The sequence below is a fragment of the Nilaparvata lugens genome, chromosome 2 (genome assembly GCF_014356525.2).
Source record: "Nilaparvata lugens isolate BPH chromosome 2, ASM1435652v1, whole genome shotgun sequence".
NCBI classification, from domain to species: Eukaryota; Metazoa; Arthropoda; class Insecta; order Hemiptera; family Delphacidae; genus Nilaparvata; species Nilaparvata lugens.
In genome coordinates this window covers 52,697,294-52,718,634 of record NC_052505.1, presented here as the reverse complement: position 1 = coordinate 52,718,634, position 21,341 = coordinate 52,697,294, and the positions used below count along the sequence as shown (strand labels likewise).

At 34.9% G+C, this 21,341-nt stretch overlaps 1 protein-coding gene across 1 annotated transcript in view; it reads left to right on the top strand.

Moving 5' to 3' along the window:
* LOC111051066 (cadherin-87A) overlaps positions 1 to 21,341 on the top strand; it is a 196,797-nt gene that overhangs the window by 88,912 nt on the left and 86,544 nt on the right. The window contains exons 13-21 of the mRNA XM_039421490.1: positions 1,305 to 1,469; positions 1,676 to 1,799; positions 12,641 to 12,832; positions 14,730 to 14,827; positions 15,550 to 15,705; positions 16,959 to 17,091; positions 18,110 to 18,325; positions 19,049 to 19,206; positions 20,087 to 20,359. Of these exons, the coding sequence (XP_039277424.1) occupies positions 1,305 to 1,469; positions 1,676 to 1,799; positions 12,641 to 12,832; positions 14,730 to 14,827; positions 15,550 to 15,705; positions 16,959 to 17,091; positions 18,110 to 18,325; positions 19,049 to 19,206; positions 20,087 to 20,359 (1,515 nt within the window). The remainder of the gene's footprint in view (positions 1 to 1,304; positions 1,470 to 1,675; positions 1,800 to 12,640; positions 12,833 to 14,729; positions 14,828 to 15,549; positions 15,706 to 16,958; positions 17,092 to 18,109; positions 18,326 to 19,048; positions 19,207 to 20,086; positions 20,360 to 21,341) is intronic.

Below are 21,341 nucleotides of genomic sequence, written 5' to 3'. Positions count from 1 at the left end.
TGATATAAAATTATTACGCATCACAACGCCTCATGATTCTGAGAGAAGTGATATTCAAAATAAAAATAAATCTTCGCGATGTTTCCAATTTTATCATAAAAGTTAAATTTCCTCTCAATCCTTCAACCCTGAAACTTTTTTATCACTACTAGGATATCGGGGATGATATTCTACATCTAATTCTGACGTTGTATTGGGAATTTAAGAAAGTTGCAATTTCACACGAATTGGCAATCTTGTAATTTCTTCGGATGGAGGGCCAAGTCTCAACTTATTTTACACAGACTATAATTAATAGTGGACAAGCTATTTTCTTCCTTTTTTCATCCAGCATATAACGTTTTCTAGCAAATGTTCTTTTTCTGTGTTTGCTTTTGCATTGTGATTTTACTATAGTTGTAATCCACAGTTTGAGAAAATCAAATTTGTGCGCTGTGACAGATTAGGCTACAACATCATATTTTGATTGAGACAGTTATTGTAAAAAAGTTTAAACATTTGATGCATCTTACTAACTTATAAGTTTTAAATGATATGTAACTAGTAGCTCTGTGAACAGTAGACCTCACGCAGTTTTCTCATCCACAAGTATCTGTTTGTATCTAGTTGATTCAGTTGAATCATAATTTACTCTTAAAAACTGTTATTTGTTTTCTCCAAGATCAAAAACTCACTTATGTTAATAAACTCAGTTCAAGTTTGAATTTGTATCCCATATGATAATTTATTCAGTTCCGTCATAAAAATATTTCTCAATTATTTTCTTCGATCAAGAATATTGTAATTTCTTTAGCATTATTCAGTTCATTTAATTTTTTTTTTTATTTTCAATCACCTATTAAATTTGTTTTTCAAATGTGAGGATATTGATACTGATGGGTACGCATAATAAAAATGATTGAAACCCTACCTTATAGAAATAGACACGGCCAGACATCTGTGTAATGCATGCAATGACTAATCCACTTGTTAGCTAATTGATTATGAATAATTCTATAGTCTGATTGATCCTATCTCCAAAGTAGATGATATATATAGTGATATCAGAGTATGGAGGAATTCCTTTTCTTTTCATATTATCCCTAAAATGCAAAATTCCAAAATACCTTGTGTATATCGATGCGCAGTTGAAAAAGGAATATTCCTGCCAAATCTCATCAAATTCTATCAGCGCGTTTGGCCGTAATCGCGTCAAGACAGACAGACAGACAAAAGAAAATCAGAGAAACATAGACCTCATTACGTTCGGTTAAATATTTATTATTTTACAAGAGTGTGCTCTCATGAAGCTTTTTTGTTTACAGGCTAGAGATGAAGATAAAACGTCAAAAATCGAGTACAGTATCATCGAAGCAAACGAAAAAGACCTGTTCGTTGTGGACAGAGACACTGGAGAAATTCTTGTGGCCAGTCCTGACGGATTGGACATGTCAAATGCTACCAGCGATTCCGTTCATTTAGTTGTGGAGGTACTTATCGTTACTATTAAAATTATATTTTTTCAGATAGTCATTTATGTTATGCTTGAAAAATTGAAATCTCTGCAAACAACTTCATTAAATGAATTAAATACTTGGACATTTTCAACAATTTTCTATTTATTGGGAGATTCTTATACTGTGAGAAATGTTGGACAAAATTCGAGTTTGTCACTAACAATCTGTTTTATTCACAGGCTAGCGATGGCATATTTTCTAGTCGATGTAATGTCAACATCACCGTTCTGGATGTCAACAACAATAGTCCAACTTTTGAAAGAGAGAGCTACGTTGCAACCGTTCAAGAGGATACACCGATCGGTAAGTGGAATCCATCTACTTTTGGAAAATTTACAATCTAGTGAGTTAGCAAATTTTCATCCGCTGATATATTCAGGCCATAGGTACCGTACTTGAAAAATTCTTATCTCACTGATCACGATTTCTGGAAAACTACTGGACGGAATCCAACAAAACTTGAAATATAGCTTCCTTATAAGTCCTAGGTGCTCACTAAGAAATCTTTTGGTGATATTTTAACTCTAAAGCTGGGTTTACACCAAAGTTATTAACAAAATGTTAATAACTCAATCCTTATAGATTCTATTTGAACGGAACTTGACAAACACATATGTTCATCATGTGTATAAGTTATGTTCAATCTATAGTGAGGTCCACGTTATAATGACAGTATTTGATCAACTTTGGTTTTGCTATCCTTGTCTATCATTCAACAAAGCCGGTGGTACTATCCTTTTCTAGGTCCACAACGGTGCCAATTATGTTTTTGACGGTGTAGAAATATGATTAATTAATGCAGAGAATCGGCATCGCTATTCTTCTATCTTCATCCACTGTCATTATAACGTGGACCTCACTATAATAGAATTTATCAGGATTGAGTTATTAACATTTTGTTAATAATTTTGGTGTAAACGCAGCTTAAGGGTGGTTTTTTCTTCTTATTCCAATCTCTTAATTATAATTGAAATGTTCATACCATATGTTAATAAAGAACTATAATCTAGAGAGAGCAACGTTAGTAGACAATCTGTCTACTAACTTTGTAGAGAGCAAAGACCTTAAAGATATCTCTTTAAGGTCTTTGGTAGAGAGAGTACCTTTTCGAAACAGTTGTTGTTGACTGGTAACTAAATTAATAATACATTTTGTCAGGTTGGCATTAAGTTGAGTTGACTTTGTTAGGTTGACACCAAGTTGAAGATTAAAATGCATTTATCGCGGAAAAATTGATTGGGCACTGCTACTTCAATCAGAGAATATTATATTATTATTTATTTTCCAATCACTTGATAATGGCATTATTTATAGCCGAAACATGTCGTGTTAAATAATTTTAAAAATGGTACTCAGATTTATAAATAATAGAATATAAATATCAGAATAAATATTTTTATTTCTATTCCTGGGAGTATAGATAATCTTTATTTTCCATAAAACAAACTTTAATGACGGGAGTTGCTTCTATTAATTGATCCTATTCTGTCAAGACTAATTTTGTTTGTATATCTGACAGATCGCGTGAACAGCTTAAACAATTTCGATGAAATTTTAATTATTCAGTATGATAAATGGAGGGTATTTTTGAACACTTTTATTCTAGTTGCTCTGACAAACTTCTAACGTGCCATGGTTTATCTCGGCTCATAGGCCACATAGAGCCTTCTGGTTTCCACTAGCTCATTGGTACCATCTGACACTACAATTTAGGTAAAATTTTGAATGAAGGATTCAATCAATGATTTAAGGACGAAAACAGAAAAGAGTGTGAGTGGTTCATGATTTTGCTGTTTAGACCCTTGTATATAAAAAATCCCATCAATATAGTTTTTTCACGATATCTCCAAAACCAATCGTTCAATCGATATTCTTGATCTATTTGTTTTTGAAGAGCATTAAATTCTCTACAATGAGCATTAAATTCCTCTCCTAAATGTTTTTCTATCTCCAATAGGAAACGAGTTATAGCTCGTTGAAAATTGTTAATTTTTTTCAACTTTGCGAAAAATCGCTAAATCCATGTTTTTTCCTTTTCACTTCTTTTAAAGTGATATGTGGTATTTTTTGATCGTAATTAGAGATGTCTATATAATCACTAATTATAGAATTGGAACAAAAAAGGTATATTTTAGGTTGTTGATTTGATTTATGAGACTCATGATTTGGCGCTAACTTCTTTTGGGTGAATTCAGACCAACTGCTAATTGCTAAGAACGGTCATTGTTGGAAATAAAAAGTGCACGTTACATAGAGTTATAGTGTTAAAATTATAAAGTATTCACTAGAGTAGATTTCATAAAAATAGTCCAGTTGAGGATGAAACAGCAGAGTGCCTCCTCAACACCCCCCCCCCACCATCGCCCAAAACACCAAACGACGTTAACAATTCATAAGGTTAAAATATGAAATATGAATTTACTTTTATTTATAATCAGCTGATTTGGCAACGTTGCATTACTCTCACAGGACTATAAACTCACTTTTAGGTATAACGTCTATCTCCAATAGGAAATGAGTTATATCTTGTCGAAAATTGATAATTTTTCCTACTGAGAGAAATTGCTAAATTCACGTATCATTTTTACTTCTTTTCAAGTCGTCTATGGTATTAATTTATCGTGGTAATGGTGATATCATGTTGCTCATAAGGTCAGTGACAATCTTCATGCATGAAAAATGAGAGTTTTTTATTGTAAAGGAGCCAAGTCAGTTGTCATTTGGGGTTCCCAGAGGAAGATGGCAGAAGAGGGATGATGTGTGTGGTTAAAGATCAGATTAGATTGATTCATTCAAATAGATAGCATAGTATTTTTGCTTGGATCCTAGATTTCAATAATAAGTGAGAAAAAAGTTATTTTACTATAAATTACACAGAAAGTTATATAAACTTCTAGAATTCAACGAAATTGTGATGAAATGCCTGCTAAATCTACAATAATATTTTTATGCTATTTCACCTCAATCCTACAAGTACAACCACAGCCACATACTCTTCATTTACACCATAAGTGGTTGTGACAAATCTGCCTTTTTCGGCCGAGGAAAATTGAAGTTATGCTCTACACTCAAAACCCACCAACAACTGGAGGACACCGTAAGCATTTTCAACAAACCTAATGGAACCCACCAGGAGGTGGTGGATGCAGGAGAAACTTTTCTAAAGATTCTGTACAGTGGTGCAAGACTTGACCCTCAACCAGCTCTCTACCAAGTCTGCTTCTGGGAGTAAACATAGCCTCCCAAGACTTCCACCAACTGAGAATGCTGTACGTCATCACTTCTGTCACAGCTACCACCTAATCCAATCTTGACAGCAAGTTAAAACATGTTGGTGGTCTGTGAGTGATGATGGCAGTGTTCTTCAGCCTACACTAATGTCACAGCAGCCTGCACCAGAGTCTCTTCAGCACATTGTGTCCTGATAATGTAAGACTGTATGCAGTAGGGTATATACATGCATGAAAGCAGGACTGAAATGTTCACCCATCTGCAAAAATTGTAATAGGGTAAACTGCGAAAATATGGTGGTGGCCAACCTTGAGAATGAAGATGACCTGTCCCCGGACTTTGGCAACCCTGAAAATGATGATGACAATGAGGCCGGTAAAACACCAGACCACCAGGAGATAAACGACAAACAACCTAGCCCATCCAAACGTCCACGGAGGCAGCAATAATAGGTATGACTTCCTCAAAACTGGAGTAACCACTAGAGTAGATTTTATAGTTCTTACTGGAGTAGGGACTAATTACCTAAGAGTGAGTTTATAGTCCAGTGAGAGTTGATGCAACGTTGCCAAATCAGAAATCAGCTGATTATAAATAAAAGTACATTCATATTTTATATTTTAACCTGATGAATTGTTAACGTCGTTTGGTGTTTCGGGTGATGGTGGGGGAGGGGGGGTGGTTGAGGAGGCACTCTGCTGTTTCATTCTCAACTGGACTATTTTTTAGAAATCTACTCTAGTGAATACTTTATAATTTTCACCACTATAACACTTATAACGTGCACTTTTTATTCCCAACAACGACCCTTTTTAGCAATTAGCAGTTGGTCTGAATTCATCCAAAAGAAGTTAGCGCCAAATCATGAGTCTCAAATTAAATGACAACCCTAAAATATACCTTTTTTGTTCCAACTCTATCATTAGTGATTGTATTGACAACTTAGTAATACTCTAATTACGATCAAAAAATACCACATATCACTTTATAAGAAGTGAAAAGGAAAAAAACATGGATTTAGCGATTTTTCGCAAAGTTGAAATAATTAACAATTTTCAACTAGCTATAACTCGCTACCTATTGGAGATAGAAAAACATTTAGGAGATGAAATTTATAGAGAATTTAATGCTCTTCAAAAACGAATGGAACAATAATATCGATTGAACGATTGGTTTTGGAGATATCGTGAAAAAACTGAAAAAAAGTACCAAAATCTCTTGGTTTTCAGGCTGCCAAAAGTTATGCCTTCTGAAATGTTGGTGGGAAACCATAGATTACTCTTACTAATACCCAAATGGACCGATTAAAACAATAAAATAAATTACCTTAATTTTTGTTTGGTCGGGCCGCATTATATTGACTATACTGGGCTATACACACTTCACTCATCCTTACAGGATCTCTCTGTCGAAAAAGCCATAAGCATGAATGAAAAGATTAACTATACTCTACGTGAACAAGTGTAAAATTTAAATGAATCTAACAATCTTCGACTTCCATTTTAATTAGTTCAGCGACTAGGAAATTCCCAATGTCTCTGTGTGGTCTAGAACTTCCTTCTAGGAGATTTTGTTCACATTTTTAGATAGTGAATAATTTTAAGTGAAAACTAAAAATATAAAAATAACATTAATTCAAAAAAAATCAACACTTTAAAAATTCACTAAAAAGAAGAAAAAAACTTTTTTGGTCACATTTTGTTAAAAAAATTTCACTTTATATCCCTGAAAAAATTTCACTTTATATCCCTGAAAAAATTTCTAATTACAAGTCAAACGATAAAAAGTGTAACTCAAACTTAGCGAAGCTCGGTACCCCGATATTGAAGCTTAATCAATGTTTGTATATCTGACAGATCGCGTAAACTGCTTAAACAATATCGATGAAATTTTAATTATTCAGTATGATAAATGGAGGATATTTTTAAAACTTCAGAAGTGTCCGTTGTGGAATCTGTGTGCAAAGAATGAGGAAACTCGGCCAGAATTTAACTTGACGAAAGAAAGGGGTTATTTATTAAACGGCCAAATAGCTGTTGTTGCTTTTCCTAATGTAAAAATATCTTCCATAGAAGTAAGGCGCTTTCCCCATGAATCAATTATTCCCAAACATTAGTTGTGTTACCAAAGAAAATAGAAAACAGCTTTCGATAAAAATATTGGAGAATATTTTAATTAAATATGCCTAACTGTTCGTTGATATTCACTTGAAACTGTCAGTATTCCTCATTAATAGCATCAATGCTGCCTATTCAAACAATGCTGATACATTGATGTGAATCTTACTATAATTTCTTTACATTACTGTTTTGATTTCAAAATAATTATGATTACCATTTTTTGCTTTTTATGCTAGCTGTTATTAGTTTCTAATTCAATTATGTTTGACATTTTTACGTTCCTTGCCCTATTACCATGGGTAAGAGCCTGTTCACATGACAGCGATTTACGCTCGGTTGCCGCGCGGTTGCCAGCTATAGGGAAACACATGGTGCCATGCATCGCTCGGTTCTAGTAGTCGCCGGCGAATCGCGGCGGTTGTAGTCTCCTGTCCAACCGCTCGGTTGTCGCTCGGTTGTCGCTCGGTTGCCGGGCGGCTCGATATACTAGAGCAGGCATGAGAGCATATACATATCTTCAGTCAACCGAGCGGTTTCGAGCAGAACAGTTCACATAGTGCACATTCTACAGGTAGCGGCAAAATGATCTGACGGTTTTCGCTGCCGCGCTGTCGAGCGAGTGAGTGGGTAAAAGTGGCGGTAGTGTTGTTGCTGTTCAGCGGCAGTTCCGCAGACGTTCTAATGTGGGTCCGAGAGGGAAAGTTCCAACTCGAAACACCATTTTGCTGTGGGTGGATAACTTTAGAGCTACAGGTTCAGCATTAAAACGGAAATCAACGGGCCGTCCAAGGTCAGCCCGGACGCCAGAGAACGTCGAGAGAGTGAGGGAAGCTGTGGAAGCCAGTCCTCGGCGGCCTGCACGCAAACAAGCTGCTGCTCTGCGCATGTCTGACCGCTCGATAAGAAGAATATCACGGTACGATCTGCACTTTCATCCGTACAAAATGGCTATCGTGCAACAGTTGAAGCCCACTGATTATGCAAAGCGCAACGCATTTTCAGAGCAAATGATTGATTTGCTTACAGATGACAAAATCTTCATTATGAGCGACTAAGCGCATTTTAATTTGGATGGACATGTGAATAAACAGAATTTATTGGTTGGCAAAAAATCCAGAAGAACTGCATGAACGTCCCCTTCATAGTCGCAAGGTCACTGTGTGGTGTGGCGTTACAAAACATTGTGTTATAGGCCCATACTTTTTTGAAGAAAACGGTCGAACTGTAACCGTCAACTCACAACGATACCTGACTTTGTTTGATACCTGACTTAAACCACAGCAGAATTTGGTTCCAGCAGGATGGGGCAACTGCCCACACAGCCGATGAGGTAATGAACTTCTTAAGAAGCAAGTTTCATGGCCAAGTCATCTCGCGTTTCGGGGACATTGCGTGGCCAGCTCGCTCCCCGGATCTCAGCATTTGTGACTTTTTCTTGCGGGGACTGCTGAAATCAAGAGTGTACACAAACAAACCCCGCACATTGGATGACCTGAAGGAAGCCATACCTCAAGAAATAGCCAACCTTTCTCCTGCAATGATAGGGAAAGTGTTTGACAATTTCAGTGCAACATTGGAAGAATGCATGGCCCAAGATGGTCATCTTCAAATCTTAAACAGATAACATAAACATTTCTTTGGTTATTTTTATAAATGTTCATGAATAGCAATCTGTAATATGCAATAAAACCCTTTGTATCTCTTAAAACTATTGAGTTATTTACATTTTAAAACCGTCAGATCATTTTGCCGCTCCCTGTGTTACAATTTCAGTTCAATTAAAATTTATTCTATTAAAATCTTCAGTTCAGTTTGTGAGTTCAGTTCAAGAAATCCCTTGCCCAAGTTGGGACATTGAATTGAAAATAAGCAATTCGTTATCTTTGTTAATTTATTTAAAACATTTTTGAATTTACATGTCATGAAAAAATTAATAGTATAAATACTTATTTTCATTATTTGTGTTCATTATTCAAGTATCGAAACATTTCTAATATTATTAACATATTGACATTTAAAAGTATAAACTCAATCTTCCCCATTAAAACATAATTTATTGAACATAATCTTTCAGGTTATTTGGGTACATGAGTAATTTTTGGTAATTTTTAGTAAATTGAATAGCTTTCTCAGAAAATTTTTGTTCAATTCAATCAACAATATCATGAAGAATATATCTTCCAAATCTCATGGATTTATCTCTTACCGTATTTGAAATGTTCTGTTCTAAAAATTTAAACTTTAGGCGCTCATATCTCAAAAAGTAATGTTCGAAAAAAAATGTTTTTCTGAGAAAACTTTTCCATTTTGATAGCTTGATGATATACAAATCGAAAAACTTAAAAAAAAAATATCACCAGTAGAAAGTTTAATTTCAGCCTTTGCTCAGTCTTAATCGAGCGCAAACCGCTCATGAATTGCTGTCATGTGTACGAGGCTGGCAAATCGAGCGATTTGCTGACCGCGCGACAACCGAGCGTAAATCGCTGGCATGTGAACAAGCTCTAAGGGAAGTATTGCTTTCCGAAAAAAAACATAGGTACCCCAATTTCTAAATTTCTATGCGTTTCAAGGTCCCCTGAGTCCAAAAACGTGGTTTTTGGTTATTGGTGTGTATGTGTGTATGAGTGTATGTGTGTCTGTGTACACGATATCTCATCTCCCAATTGACGGAATGACTTGAAATTTGGAACTTAAGGTCCTTACATTATAAGGATCCGACACGAACAATTTCGATCAAATGCAATTCAAGATGGCGGCTAAAATAGCGAAAATGTTGTCAAAAACATGGTCTTGGTTTTTTTCTCGAAAACGGCTCCAACGATTTTGATCAAATTCATACCTAAAATTGTCATAAGCTCTTATCAACTGCCACAAGTCCCATATCTGTAAAAATTTTAGGAGCTCCGCCCTATCTATGCAAAGTTTGATTTTAGATTCCCAATTATCAGGCTTCAGATACAATTTAAACAAAAAACAAGTGGAAAAGATTGAGCATGAAAATCTACAATTAATGTTCAGTAACATTATCACTTAGAATTGAAAATAAGCTCGAAATTCGAGAAAATGTGATTGTAATGACTGTTGATTCTATTAAATCATTCAATGGTCGGTTTGAATAAAAACGAGTACGACGAGTATTTACTTACAAGTAAAGTGTAACGAGTATTTAAACTCCAAGTAAACCGATGTAAATAAAGCGTCGAGTTTATTTTTGACCATGTACTCGCCAACCCGAGGGTTTACTACGAAGTATTTACTCGCGAGACAACTGAATTCACAAGAAAGGCAAGTAATAACTTGTAGCGCCACACAGACTACTACGTCATACCTGTTGTGACTTGTTCTGTTTTCGCCGCTAAACGCCGATTGCACGTGAGTGCAATCAATCTATAGCACCAATGACAATGACAGTCGGAATGCGTCATTTTGAAGCTCAATCTGCCTTGGCCTGATCCATATCTTCAATAGTCCGTGGAAATTTTATCCCATACACTTGAAAATGTTCTGCTGGTGGTACTTCTTTCAACCCCCATGTCGTTGGCAACACCACTTTGAAATCCTGGATCACTAAGGTATATCAGAAAAATTTCCATCTTTTTCCAGGTGCAGTTAATCCTTCACCCCTTGCATCAGTGTTTTCATCAAGAAAGTGCGAAGTGAGAAAATCTACGTTTTTGCTCTCAAACCGTAATACTCCCTTAGATAGATCGGGACATATCACGCCGGTCTCTATAACGTTTCATACCACGCAGGTTCATAAATGCAGTCATCTCTCGTGTACAAGTACGACTGCAAGTCTGGGGTCAGGTTGACTTGCGAATGGACGAGTATTTACTTGCTACAGAAGTATTTACTTGCGTTTATTCACACCAAAATTGGCATTTTCGGGGGTTTACTAGCCTCTCAAGTATTTACTCGCGAGTAAGAGTAAATACTTGTTTTATTTACTTCAATTTTTACGTTTACTTGTCATTCAAGTATTTACCTGTCCTACTTGTTTTTATTCACACCGCCCATTATGGAGAGATAGTAGACATCGTGTGTCTCCAGCGTTATTGTCCTGTCACCAGCTGGCTCAGATCTTTGAATCAGACTTGAGATGCGCGTAAACACCAGCGTCAGGTGATCAATTTTCTTAACGGTAAGGAAAGTTGTGTGAGTGCGCCACACCAAATTTTTGCTCTTTATACCCGTTGTTATTATTATGTGAAATATGATCTCATTAAATTAAATCATAATCATTGAAGTCAATTATACCAAGCAAGCAATTTCTGTTTGAATATGTGTGTTTGTGGATATGTATGTATGTCTGACGGATCTCGAAAACGCCTCTAACGATCGATCTCTCCAAACATATGGTAGTTGAATTTATGTTTATTGTGAGGTGATAGAAATGCGACTAATTTCTTTAGCTGTATTTCTTCTGTTGAATTGGTTCCCCTGTTGCTCTTTGTGTGTACGCAGCCATGGACTTGAGAGAGCCAGTTGTACTATCTGTTAATTCCTAATCCGGACTAAATACCACGAGAACCAATCAAAGAAGCCTTCTATTAAAAAAACACCTGCTATGATTAGTTCTCATGAAATTTAATCATGATTGAAATTGAACAGGCTTTTGAGCTACTGGGCCTGATATTTTCATGTTTCAAAATCAGCTAAAAACTATATCGAAAAAACATAATATTCCATCAGCTGGTCCTATTTCCTTTCATGCTGTCAATACATGACACAAGACAAACCTATTGATACAAAATTCTATGACATTGACGAGACTATATTAATTTATTATTCAAGTTATACTCAGCAAGAAATTTTTGTTTGTATGATGGATCTCAAAAACGATTATAACGGTAGAATTTAAGTTATAAATATTTTACAAAAATAATCTGATCTTTTAATTCCCGTAGCGAAGCATGGGTACCCTGCTAGGTTTCTATATTACACTTGTAATTTAGGAGTGACTAGAAATTAATTTCATATACTTTAGTACTCAAGTTATAATCCACAATCATTGCAATGTTGGGGAGAGAAACAATATGATAACAGACTGGTGGGCTTAGTTCGCTAAACTGAATCTGTGCATAAATGCATTTTGCCGTCTTTTATGAGAAAAATACTTACTTTGTTAAAAAATAATTTTTTGATGACATTCATTATAATTTTGGTTTGGAGGTTGATTCAATTCATAAAAAAATTTCGAATAAAGATTAATTTCGATTGACTGGTACGGATCAATTATGTAAAAAACCTGTATAGTAGAATGTTCAATGATCATCTTGTTAATTTATAAAATTCCTTGTTCAGCTTTTTTTTGAATAGTTGAACAATCATTGTTTAAAATGATATTGTCGTATATGTTGATATTAAAATTCTTCGAACTTGAAACAGACAAATGAATTATGTCTTGGATGTAAATTTATCAGACATAATCTTTATAATAGTTAATATAACAAAAACATATTATTTTATAGAGTAATTATTCTTATACTCAATAGCTGAATCTTCTCAATATTCGAATTGTGTTCATAGGTATCAAAGTGTAGAATAACAAATTCTTCTAGAATTCAATTAGTTTCATTTAAAAATTCCATCTACAATAAAATTTCAATATTCTTTATTCAAACAGAATCTATATAGATACTACATAATAAGCATTGGTTGATTTTGAGATAATTGTAGTGAATTACACATGTGAAAATTCAATTTCACTACTATGAAAGGATAATCTTTATATGATTACTATTTTCTGATTCTTTCTCAACTCATTGAACATAATTATATAATTTGCAGGTACAAGCGTGGAGAAAGTAACAGCGCTTGATGCTGACTCTGGAATCAATGCCGAATTGATTTACCGCATTGAGAAGGGCGCTTTCGATGACTTCACTATCGATAACATGACTGGGGTCATCAAGGTCGAGTCAAAGTTGGACTTCGACCGGCGATCGTTCTATAGTATCGAAATAATTGCTGTTGATGGAGGTATTATACTAATTGAGAGTGTATAGAGTGTCAAAAAATATGGTCGGTTTTTAAATGATCATATCTCCTATGATTTTTCCCTTGGCTCTTATTTTTTCACATTTCTGAGTTTGATGAATTATTGTTCTATTTAATAAAACGTCATAATCAACTGGAGTGGTTTGAATAGCTGTGACCAAGGCCAAAACTGAATCACGCCACATAATGGAACGACGAGTACATTGAAGCATTGATGCTGGTAAAGTCTACGTTTTCTAGATTAGTAGATGTATTACTCTCTTCTGACCCAGCACAGCAGTCTTGAATCATATTATGGATGCACATATTGCCGTCAATCCAGAGAACGTTGAGATTTCACTATCAGTGATTCAGTCTGTCGCTGACATTCCATTAAGTGGCGTGATCAAGGCCTTGATAGCATATCTTCACAGTACCACTCCTGTTAATTATGATAGTTTTTGAATTAGGCGGTTCAAAATAGAGCTGTGTAGAAAATCATTGAAGCTATTTTAAAATCGACCATCCATTTTTGGACACGTAAATTATTTAGTGAAATTTTTAATCTGGAATAATAAATAGGCAATTCTCTGGTAATAATCAGTCTCAGATTAAAGATTGAAGGTTGTTGAGAGAAATGTTATCACAAAAATGAAAATTGAATAAAGAATGACGAACCAAAATGTATGAAATCTTTAAATGCAAACACATCCGGTAAATTTAATGCCTACACTCGCTACACTCTCGCCAAGAATGTCTTCGAATCGCTCGCCGAATGGTCATCACGAGCGGCTTGCTGGGCCGCTTGTAATCTTTATGGGCGGATTGAAGGCGAGCAGGTGACGAACCATATTCTCGCGATCGTTGTCATTCATACGAACTCGGCGAGAGTGAAGCGCTAGAATGACATCAGTTTTCTTTCGTCATTCAATATAGAAATCACGTAATATTTCTGTTTTTATGCTACTATTTTGGTGGAAAGATTCTACCGATAATTTACTTGAAATTTAGACTTTGTGTCGTTAAAGAAGTGTTCAAAGTGATTTATCTGATGTCATTGTGTTCTGGTGTCATTTTTTCAAGTTCATCGTAATTTTACAGTCTAATAAGCGAACCTTTTGCCTTTCAACATTGATATTTCAATCATAATTTAATATTTTATTAATGAAATGATTTTATTGGACTAGTAATAAGAATTAATAAAAGTTTAGCTTCATTTTCTCCTTCAATTGATATTTCGTATTACTGTTTTTTTTTAAATCCAATTCCACATATAACATTTTTTTATGGTATAGTAGTGCTGCTTATTATTCTATTATTCTGATCACCTATTTTATTCTGCAGTTCCAAAAAATGGAGTCATTGTTCCATGGAGTAATGCACCTTCATTGACAGATTGTCAATGACAATTATGAAACATTCATACCTTTTCTAGTTAATTACCGTATTCAACTAGAATCACAATTCAATTTCTGGCTTTTCGTTTTTTGAATAAGAATGATCTATTAAAGGGAAGAATCTGCTTATATACGTAGGGGATAGGAAATTCACGAAATACGAATCATTAAGTCTGAACTACTGGATTCATTAACTTGAATTCTTGCATAATTATTGATTCTTAATTTACCGAGGATAGTTATAGGTATTTTTTAAATTCTTCAATATTTCAGTAAATCAAGTTTTCAATTAGACCCTTGCGGAGCACGGGTTACCTGCTAGTCTTAAATAATTACAGCATAAAACTTTCGTGCATTTTATAACTATATTTCTAATTTTTGCTATAAAAAAAAACTAGCTGGTGAACAATTATTTACTTATCATTGCTCATACGTACTCTACTTTAGATGTAAAGTATACTTTACTTGTGATCGATATTGATGATAACCTTATTTTATTTCAGGTACTCCTGCATTGACTGGAACAACAACAGTTTCTTTGAACATAGAAAACAGCAATGATAAAATACCATTCTTTGAACCACCGACTCAGAGAGCTGAGGTTAGTTGAACATGGAATTTTATGAGTATCAATAAATTTCATTATACTCTTTCACGTGTGATTTATTAATTGAAAACTGGATGGAATATTCACGAAATTTACATTTATATATCACATCTATCATTAGGATTCATGCACAATTATTTCCAAAACGAAATTCTGCAAAAAAATTAGAAATTCTCAAGTACAAGGAAATCGCTGTATCAATTGGTATCAAGCAAAATACCACTGATCAATCATTTGTTTGGTCAAAACCAATTATGGTGTGTGATCATGATGGTTATTGTTGTATGAAAGTTGATTTAGCAATAAACTGACATTCGTTGTTCCTCAGTTCAGAACAAAAAAACCAACCTGCATGGTACCAATCCTCAGCAATAGCTGTTAGAATAAAATTGAGACTTCTGCATGTATTGAGTTTGTTACTTTGCACCAACAAGCTCTGAGTTTGGGCAGGTTCACATTATTTTATACTGTTCTAGCGACTACACATTGAGTAATGGTTTTGAAAGCATTAAGAATCGTCATTCTCTGTACTCCAGTGAAAATTTAAAAAATTACTCCTATATCCTCTTGTTAATGGGGAATCCCTTACCGGAAGGTACCACATTTACTTCAGTATCCAACCAAAGCAATAAACTCCAGCATTGAATTGATCCACATTTTAGATAATTCATATATGATACGCTGTTAGTTGATTTGATGATTGTTATTGGTGTTAGGTTGGAGAGGACGCCGTAGTGGGAAAAGTCATCCACCGACTTACAGCGAAAGATCTAGATGTGAATTCGTCGGATGCTCTGCACTACTCGATCAGTGAACCTATTACAGCCGTCGATAAAAATGGAAAAGAAGTTTCCGAGGACGAGTCTTTCAAAGTAAGTGGAAACCAATTCATTTGTTGGAAAATAGATTAATTTATTCGAATACTTGAACATACCACATCCTAGATGTGCTCTTGATTGATTCAGATTCATTTGTATTATTATTAGAAATTTGTATTTTGTTTGTATTATTTTCGTATTTTGTTTTCTTTTGTGTATTTTGTGTTGATAGAATAAAATTATTTGACTGTTTGATTGATTTATTACACAAAATCAAATCAATGATTGGGAGGGAGGGAGTCAACAGGATCCACCCAAAGGTTATATAGTTGATACAATTCATATGCATTGCTAGGTCTTGCTAGACCCATTGTATACGTATCACTTCACTTATTCAATTAAACTAAGAAAAAGTAACGTTTCTTTCTAATCACTTAACTCCATCATTCCTCATTGATTGAAGTTTTTTGTTCCATTTAGGTCCGGCTGCACAACAGCCGGTTAAATTTTAACCGTGATTAATTCCACGAGAACCAATCAGAGAATGCGTTTTTGAAGAGACGGCTTCTCTGATTGGTTCTCGTGGAATTAATCACGGTTAAAACTTAACCGGCTGTTGTGCAACCTGCACTTAGAGTTCCAACATAGTTTTAATTTGATAGTTTCAAGTAAAGCTATAGTGAACTCACTTTGAACTGGTAGCGTTCCTTATTAGTGAGACCAAGGCCTCCATTCAACCAATGCTGACAGTTTAGAGTGAATCTCTTTAATACATAATAAGCTCTAGAATCGTGATCCTCAGTAAGGAAAAGATATTCAAATTATATACTTTCAAGGTTGATGATGAGTTGTATTTTCATTTATTATGTTAATATTCGGAATTGAAACATTTTTGTTGGAAGTAGGCTTACGTTGGTTTAGTACCGTATTTATCATTCGTTCATTACCTAACAACATTGCCTCATCAGATGTAAAACTCATAAAATAACATAACGTATTGAGAACACTGATTGTATTGTCATTTCCACTTCATTTAGTATTTCAAATATAAAAATAACAATATTGGAATTGACAATATTGATCAGAGTTCTTATTTATCGTGGTGTTCCACAGAATATGTCTATATAGATAGAATGATAAATATAAATTATATGTATTTAACAAATGTTATCAAAATTGATTATTTCACCAAACCGAATTATTGCCAGTGTTCTCAATCAGCGAGTTCCACAATACCAATTATGCGTATTCGCCAAATTTTACAAAAAAATAAATTACTACCGTACCGAATTATTATCGTGTTTCAGAATTTCTTCCATGTGAATAAAGAAACAGGAGAAGTGACAGTTGCTGAAACGTTGAGAAGAGATGTTGCTGCAGTTGTGAGAATCACAGTTGTAGTCACTGACATCACGGCACCCACATTGCAACAAGGAAAAGGTATGTGCAGATTACACATACAGATCCCTGAAATAGAGCCAGTATTTACCGTATTACTCAAGTAGTAAGCCTAACTATACTTTTGTTCAGTCTATTAAATCGGACCGCCTCGAAATGACGTCTTCGTATTTCGTCCGACTCGTGTATTGTTTCTCCTGGTGTTCTGTTGAATGACGTCATTTTACGACAGTTCCTAGAAACAAAGACGAACCTATAGTGAAGCCCACGTTATAATGGCAGTGAAGAAAGATAGGAAAACAACGTTGCCGATCCTCAGTCTTGTCAATGCCTTCTATAGACGGTAGCTGATACAGGTTTATTGATGTAATATTAACTGTTTATTCTCGTTTAAAATAATATTATATTTTATTAAGCAATAAATTATATTTTTCAATAATTTCATTATAGATTTTTATAATAAAAATGAAATATTTTGTTAATTGATTTTGTTATTAATTCTACATTTTTAAAAGACGATCTGGCAACAAAGCAAAGCGAGAAAGAGATAGCCCTATCCGCTTTGTTGAATGATAGACAAGGTTAGCAATATCATTGCTAATCAAACACTGCTATTATACGATTATAACTTGGACCTCACTATAACAAGTTGCAGCATCATTCTAACTTTATCAGCAAACATTATTTGTTGATTAACCTCATTAAGCTGTACATAATTGTATAAGAAATTTTTCAAATTAATCAATATTCTACACTTCTGAGTGCTAAGTGAGAGGAATTTTATTATTTAATTGGATTTCAATCTTTTTAAATTCAAAATTTCTTATTTCAAGTATTTGGCCAGAAAATTAGGCAACATTTAATAAAGTGGAGAAAACATAACCTATTTTCTGGACAATTTAATGAATCAAAATTAGGGGGAGGAACAGTTTTGGGCTGTGCCTGTTGGGGCTGTACTCCACCAAATTATTTTAAGAATAATTGTGTATCATTGAATCAATATTAAATAATAAAGAATAATTTGTGATAATTATCATTAAAAATGTGTGTTAATTTTCAGGAACACTCGTGGTAACTATCATCGATGTGAATGATTTTGCTCCAACCTTCCCTGCTCCATGGTCGCCGGAGAATCCCTACTACACCATCGACGTCCTTGAAGAGCAACCTGTGGGCACTCTCATTGGCACATTCACTGCCAGTGACCAGGACTCGAACATTGAGCGCTATGAGATACTGCCGCCGTCAAACTATTTCTCCATCAATAACTCCACGGGTTAGTCTATACAAAACTAGAAATCACTTGAATGATGTTACTTCAACATCGTGACCCAGTTCAAAGCGCTCAAAATTATCGCAAACAAGATTTTCAACAGCTTTATTTGTGGATTCTACCACTCCTGAAACCAAACTAGGATGGCGTGAAATCTCTAGATTTTGTTGGTAAATGAAAAATTATTTGGAAAGATCAACTTGAATTTACCTGTTTGGCCTATACTATAGCTATCTTATCTAAAGACTAATGAGCTATTTTTTCTGTCCTAACATACTACTTTAAAAAAGAAACAGCGAATTTCACATTCAAAACTCTTACTTCTATTGTTAAATTATTAGACTTATTGAGTGCACTATAAAAGCTAAATTCCACTCAATTACAGCTCTGCTCTTTCACTGGACACTAATTGAAAATTTTTCAAACGGTTTCCTCCTTGTCAGCCTCCGCACCAACCCATCATAGTCTAGTAGCTGGATCGCTTCGACGTTGTCGTGTTGGTAGCCCCTCGTGCTTCTCCGCATGCCTCTGGATATCGGTGAACAGCAGATTAACTTTAATATATTGAATGTGCAATAATTGATAAAACTTTAAAGTTTGATGAATTGGATATAATATCTGGTGATTGAGTTGCTCAATATCAATTCTCTTTTCTCCTCGTATTCATAGATTGTAGATATAATTCATAGATTTAAATTGTAAATGCTTGATTTTGATCTCTTTCAGGTGCTGTTCGAACAATGGAAAGAATCGACTACGAAGAAACACCTTCACTAAACTTTACAATAGTTGCGTTCGATTCAGGCGTGCCTCAGCTATCAAGTTCGGCTCACGTAATGGTCAACGTAATCAATATCAACGATAACGATCCTGTTTTCAATCAGGTATTCGTTGTCTCAAACTCCTATCTATTAGTGTAGGCCAATGTGGATCTGAACTCAGGAATTCTGAAATCTGTAGAACCTAGATTTATCATAATCGTTCCTACCTTTCCCGCTCTCTAGACTTGGAGTAATGTCCACATCAGAACATTGTGATAAGTTTTTACTGTACAAGTCCATCTTAGGGTTGTTGGCACAATGGAAGTTCAAACTGAATTGAATAAGCTGGTGGTTTAATCTCAATATGAATCACATCAAAGCACACGAAACTTAACATTGATTCAATCCAGTTTAAGTTGAGCCAGTTTAATGCCGATTGTGCAAACAGCCCTTAGAGTAATAATTCAATGAAACTATTAAATTTTGATTGATAAAAATGAAAGATGAAAAATTATAGTCCAAGGGCCGATTTGTTTCCTTCGCGTTTTCACAAGTAAATGAACTTGTTTATCACAATTGTTCGTTAGGTTTCGTTCACATGGTGCTTATTTCGTGAGCCTTGGATTCAGCTGTGAACCATCCTATCAGAGTTTAATGGAGGAACGTTCTGTGTTGTAGAGAAGAAGTGGAGTTATCTTCTGTAAAAAATCATAATCTATTGTATTACCAGTATATGTATGTAGTTACAGTGAACTGTTGTGATAATCTTGAATTGATGAAATTAGTAATATATCTTTCCTTACATTCGTTGAATTAGTACTCCAACCTCTAGAAACTCGAGTAAAATAAAATTATAGTTGAACAAGTTATATCACGCTGTGATATTGATAAATTAATTCAATAAAATAAAATAAATAAATAGATTGTTAATTAGAACAGATCGAAAGTTGAACTAGTTGTCAATATTCTATTCTAAAAGTTGGTGTATTTGTCGGTTTGGCAGAGCTCCTATGCAGTAAAAGTGTACGAGAACGCGCCGCAGGGCACGGTGGTGGCACGGGTGAGCGCCGTTGACCGTGACTCGGGCGTGTTTGGCCAGGTGACCTACAGCCTGATCGGCGAACACAGCGCCGAGTTCGCCATAGACGCGGAGACGGGCGAGATGACAGTGGCCCGGTCGACTGCGCTCGACCGCGAGCAACGCGATCAGATCACGCTGCAAGTGATGGCCAGCGACGGTGCGCCACAAGACATACGCAGGACCACCGCTGTTCCGGTCAGTTGTTAAACATATTACTCTGTATCATCTAATAAAGTATTCTAACAGGGCTACTTGAATTTTTTAATAAATATAGAAATTCAAAAGTTTGAAAAATAGATACTATGTAATTATTTCTATATTGATGTAAAAATTTATTCGTTGTAAACATGCATTTTTTATTGCGGATGATGCCCACATAGACTTTTATCCTGCACGTAGGTGATTTGATGTGATCAAACTTCCATGTCACCGGTGGGATTCGAGCCCACGAACCAGGTGGTGCTAGCAGACTAAAGTTTCTAACGCTCCTGACCACTAGACCAAACCGGCCTGCGATTATTTATCTCATTAATATTATCAATAAATCCTTTACAAACCATATATTTTCCACAGTATTAAGCATTGCTCAGTTTTGTACATAGTGAAATGTAATAAATTTCATCCCCGATTAGAACTTCATCAATATTAATATTCGATTAATATTATCGTAATTACTTGGATTCAGTGGTAGAGTAGTCTCTACTGCTGAAACTTACTTAGTTTATTACATATGAAAGCTATTTTATACCTAATCACAAGAATGTCAATCTCGACGTGCTAATTTTTGGGTTGTCTGGAGGGGTCGTCAGCATATTATTTTTTGTTTTGAAAAACTATCCAATTTGTATAATTTGAGTATCTTGACAGAGTACTTTTTCCTTTGTGTAAATTGTGAAATCCGATGATTTTTTAAAAGTCGTCAAACAGCTGTTCTACAGATGAAATATCTCGACTATGTGTTATTTTTATAGACTGCTCTACCTACCTACCTCATGCACGAGAAGGAGGTTACAAAGTACATTTCTCAAGGATGGGGTGAACCCCCCATTAGTTTCCCAGAGAGGAGACTCATGCCAGTTGATGGGGCTGATAAATAACTATACGGAGTATGAATTTGAAATAAATCAGTCGAGTAATTTTTGAGAAAATCGTGAAAAACATGGTTTTTCAGTAATTA